The sequence below is a fragment of the Apium graveolens genome, chromosome 11, assembly GCF_009905375.1.
Source record: "Apium graveolens cultivar Ventura chromosome 11, ASM990537v1, whole genome shotgun sequence".
Taxonomy (NCBI): Eukaryota; Viridiplantae; Streptophyta; class Magnoliopsida; order Apiales; family Apiaceae; genus Apium; species Apium graveolens.
Genome location: NC_133657.1, coordinates 55,844,259 through 55,849,491, shown reverse-complemented (window position 1 = coordinate 55,849,491; position 5,233 = coordinate 55,844,259). Strand labels below are relative to the sequence as shown.

The 5,233-nt window shown below is 35.8% G+C and overlaps 1 protein-coding gene across 1 annotated transcript; it reads left to right on the top strand.

The window, feature by feature from the left end:
* The first annotated feature begins 1,964 nt into the window (after positions 1-1,964).
* On the top strand, positions 1,965-3,584 carry LOC141695510 (CENP-B homolog protein 2-like). Its single transcript, XM_074499749.1, has one exon. The coding sequence runs from the start codon at positions 1,965-1,967 to the stop codon at positions 3,582-3,584; it is 1,620 nt and encodes a 539-aa protein (XP_074355850.1).
* The last annotated feature ends 1,649 nt before the right edge of the window (positions 3,585-5,233 follow it).

The following is a 5,233-nucleotide window of genomic DNA, read 5'->3' as shown; positions in this document are numbered from 1 at the left end:
CTGTATTGCAATCTCAAACAGCTTTTCGGTACCGGCTCCGGTTACCTTCACTTCTATTTCCATTTTCTCAAAATCTCTTATAAACTCTCCCAAAAACATTTTCATCTTGAGTCTCTCCTTTATACTAAGGGCATTAGCCACCATTTTGGCTTTCCCTGGATGATAAAGAATCTCATAATCGTAATCCTTGATTAGCTCTAACCACCTCCTCTGGCGCATGTTGAGCTCTTTCTGCGTGAAAATGCACTAGAGAACTTATGGCTTGTGTAAATCTCACACTTCTCTCCATACAAGTAGTGCCTCCAATCTTTAGGGAAAAACTATTGCCACGAGCCCAAGCTCATGGGTGGGGATATCGAACTTTATATTCCCTTAATTATCTTGACGCGTACGCGATTACCTTGCCGTGCTGTATATGAAGCACCCTAATTCCTTATGCGAAGCGTCACTACAATTCACAAAATCTCCTTTTTCGTCCGGCAACGCCAACATAGGGGCCGACACCAACCTTTGCTTTAGTTGTTAAAAGCTTTTCTCGTATTTCTCTGTCCATTCAAACTTCTTAGTCTTACGAGTAAGCCGCGTCAAAGGGGCTACTATCTTTACAAACTTGAACGAACCTCCGGTAGTGACCGACCAATCCTACCTCTGGTAGTTTCCCTAACCATGGTCATCAATTCCTCAGTGGTCTTTTATTCATTCTTGTCAGGATCCTCCACGGAATCCTCCTCAGCCACAATCCCTTCTAGGACAACATCCTCAACCGCTACATCCTCAATATGAACATCATCTGGTCCTGCGTTAGGACGCTCTATCGAATCCACAATCCGATCTCCAATTAGTAATAAAACATCATCACGCTGTTGCTCCTCATCCACAGGGTTCGGAGTCCCGCTACCATATACGATAACGAACTACGCTTCTATCACGATATTTATAAGGGTTCCCATAAGGGTTTTAACTGTCAGTACTACGTTAGGTAGCCCGACTATGAACTTGGCAAGAGTTCTTATTATCTTAGTGAACTTATTATTTTAACGTCACATCATCTCTGAGGTTTATAACGCTTAGCTCTGATACCACTTCTATAACATCCCCAAATTTGGGGTCGGGGATCCGGGTTGTCACGAGTTCCATTTCCCTTAATAACACCCAATCTTAATAAATAATCAACTACTCTGTACTGTGACCCCACAATAAACACACACACCACAAGTTATAGTCTCAGAGATGAATATCCAAAAATAACACGAGTCATTTTATTCCACAATTATATGCCATTACACCTTAAAAGGGTTTCTGAATAAATTTACATTTCTTTGCCATTATTAGAATTCATAAAGATACATAAGTTTGGTACATCAAGAGTTGAAAGCCTAGCCTATTGGTAGTTCCTACCTCAGCTACAGCGACATCAACGCCTATAGGAAACTGCGGAACGTTTCCTATCCGCTCGCGAATTGGGAGCTTGGTCCTGTTCATCTTGTCTATCTGATGTTGTGTGATGAAAGAAGAAAGCAAGGGTGAGCAACAAGCCCACCAAAATAATACAGTTAAACCTCTTTAAAGTAATACCCTTGGGACCGGGAAAAAATATTACTTTACCGAATTTATTACTTTATCGATATAATAATATTTTATTACTTTATCGATAAAGTAATATTTTATTACTTTACCGAATTTTTATGTTTACGTGGTACAGTATAATATATAATGTACGTATAAAAACTAGAATTAATCACATGCAATGTATTTGATCTAAAATTACTTTTATTATGATTACTTATATCCAAAAACTAGATGCATGCATATTAAAATTGCACCAGATCAGTACATAAAGGTAACATGTGTTGTGTACGTTGTATTGAAACTCAACCATCTAATATTTATTGTAATTCTTAAATAAAAATACATGAAGAGACACCATAATATTAATGATAAGACTTTGTGATTAACTATATAAAATGATAGAATGGTACACTACAGACACATACAATATCAACTTTGTTTTACAGTATACACCAATGTCTTCGCATCATCTAAAAGGAGTGAAAAAATCAGCAATCACAGATAAGATAAGGAGTGCTATTTGTGAATATAAAAAGGAGAATCCAGGTGTAAGCCAGAAAGATTTACAAGCATGGGTACATCAAAAATATGACTTAGATATCAGTCAATCAACTATATCAAACACACTCAAGAGAGCCTCGGAATACTTGTCCGACGAGAGGAAACAAAGTGATGTCAAAAAACACAAATCAGCAAAATATCCAGAATTAGAGAAAGTTTTGTTTGAGTGGTTTCTTCAAAGGCAAGATAAAGTTAATATGTCTGGAGAAATCATTCAAGAAAAAGGAAAGGAGCTAATGAAGAAAATGTATGGGGAAAGTAATTCCGATTTTAGCTTTTCCAGTGGATGGTTAGAACGTTTCAAGGTAAGATATGGAATCAAATCTTATCGGCGTTTTGGTGAAAGTGGTTCAGTGATGATGGAAAACATTGAAAATGCATTGCCAGGCATCCGATCAAAATTGGATCAATTTCAGTTGAAAGATATTTATAACATGGATGAAACGGGATTATTCTATCGACTTGAAGCTGACCATTCACTAGCTACCAAACAGCTAGAGGGCCGCAAAAAAGATAAAGAGAGAATCACTGTAGTTGTGTGTTGCAACGGTGATGGGTCTGACAAAGTTCCACTTTGGATCATTGGTAAGTACGCCAATCCTAGGTGCTTTAAAAATGTGAATATAAACAATCTTAATTGTGTGTATCGTTTTAACAAGAAGGCTTGGATGACTGGCTTGCTTTTTCAAGAATTTGTTACTTGGTTTGATAGTAAAATGAATGACAGGAAGGTACTTTTGATTGTTGACAATTGTCCTGCTCATCCAAAAATAGTTGGAGGCTTGAGAAATACAGAGTTGTTCTTTCTACCTCCTAACACAACATCTAAGATTCAACCATGCGATGCTGGAATTATTCGAGCATTTAAAGTTCACTATCGGCGTCGTCTATATTCTAGCATGTTGCAAAGTCTTGAAGTTAATGCAACAAATCCTGAAAAAGTTAATATCTTGAATGCTATTAGTTTTGCTAACATGGCTTGGAATATTGATGTGAAAACAACCACAATTGCAAATTGTTTTCGGCATTGCAAGATTCGTTCAGAAGAAAATGATGAACAAGAACTTGGAGAAATAAATGAAGGTGTCAAAGGATTAAATGAAGTTATCTCTAATTTACGATATAGGAATGTGATGGATGTCGAGCATCTCTTAAACTATCCAAATGAGAATGATGCGGTTATGGAATCACCTACGGATGAAGAAATCATTGAGTCGGTAATGAGCACTGATGAAGGGACTGATCCTGAACCCGACGATAGCAATGTCATCCCAAGCGTGTCATCAAAGGAAGCATTTCAAGCACTCACCACTTTGAACAATTACTTGTTACAACACGAGCAAAACATACCAGGAGTTATTTTTGCTTTACATAAAGTCAAGGACGAGATTAATTTTGGCTTTGGTGGAAAGAAGAAACAAGCTACAATAGATTCATATTTTAATAAGAATTAAATTTTGTAATCATATACATTATACAGTATATATATATATATAATTATGGAATTATTACTTTACATATTACTTGGGCCCTTAATGACTTTCGAATTTTTTATTATCTTATGCTTTTAGCGAGAATATTACTTTACAACATTGGCCCAAGTTGGGACCGATGAAAATTATTACTTAAGCGAGGTTATTACTTTATCGGATATTACTTAATCGAGGTTTAACTGTATGTATAATAATTAACAATATATGAGCATTCTCATAGTACACATGAAAGTCTTGGTCAAGAAGAAATGAACCAAGTTGATATCTTAGCGCGACCAAGTCACAAAATATTCAGTATATATATACATATATAGTTTTCACAATCTTTGAAATCCTCTGACATGTATAATATACACAGAGTTCCCGTTTATAATTGTATAAATATCATTGCAAGGTGATCTCATATATCTAACCTTGTCTCAACGTTTTTCCGAAAATCTTTGACATGCACAAAATAATCATTTACTAGATAAAAGTTTAAAAGATGAAGTTACAAGATACTCTAATATACTTATATCCGAATACTACTTGAACTACCACCGTTCAAGTTATAATCAGTTTCAAAAGTTCATCACCCAGATAAGACTACAAGATAAGACTTGAATAGATTCAATCCTTGAAATATCATTATAAATAATGAAGTTACGAGATACTTTATTAAGTCCCGATATATATATACACCTATATATATATACATTTCATACACTTCTTGAAAATCTCTGTTATGAAAATTATAAACAGAGTTGCAATATCCAATGAATTTGGAAAGGAGAAAACCTTGGCATAAACCTGTTATCTTGCTGATCAGGCAAATATACCAATAAGTAACCTTTTCTACTAGTAGATGGACGAATTCCCCACTGGTCATCACCCTGGTCGCAATAGGACCTTATGCTGGACTGCCACTCAGCCACTTACGCATTTGATGGACTCCCACTGAGCCACTTACACTCATGGACGCCCACTGAGCCCATGTTGCTTATGCCGACTCAATAGATGGACTTACTTCCCGAATGTTGGGTAAGTAATCAATTCATTTATCAAAACAACAACCTCGTTGCGAATGTAAAATACACCACTGAGCCGGATCCCTCAAGTTTTGAGCGAGTATTTAAATCCCCTTCGAAAGGAAGATCTTAACTATAAAAATGAGTTTTGGGATCCGCTTTAACTTTTAAAATCATTTTGAAGACTCGAAAACATTTTTAAGAATGTTTGGAGTAATGCTGATTTAATGAAATAAATCAGTCCCGATATATTAGAAAATATCTGAATATTATTATTTAAATAATATTCCCATAAAGAATAATCTTTATAAAATAATTGAAGTAGAAGTCCCAATTGAACCCTAACGTTTGCTTTTGCGCTTAACGATTCACTTACGTCGCTCGAGTACCCTCGGCTCCACCATTTTTAATAAATTAACCATTAAGAATTTTAAAGCGATTCTTTCGCGAGTACCTTACCAACTGCCTAATACACTTAACATAATTGTTTCATATCCCAATTAGTCATTTAAAGTCTTTAACCTATGTTTCAAAGTAAGGCGAGGGGTAATGGTTCGTTCTCGAAACGCCGTTACTTAAAACAGTCGTTTCTCCTAAACCGTA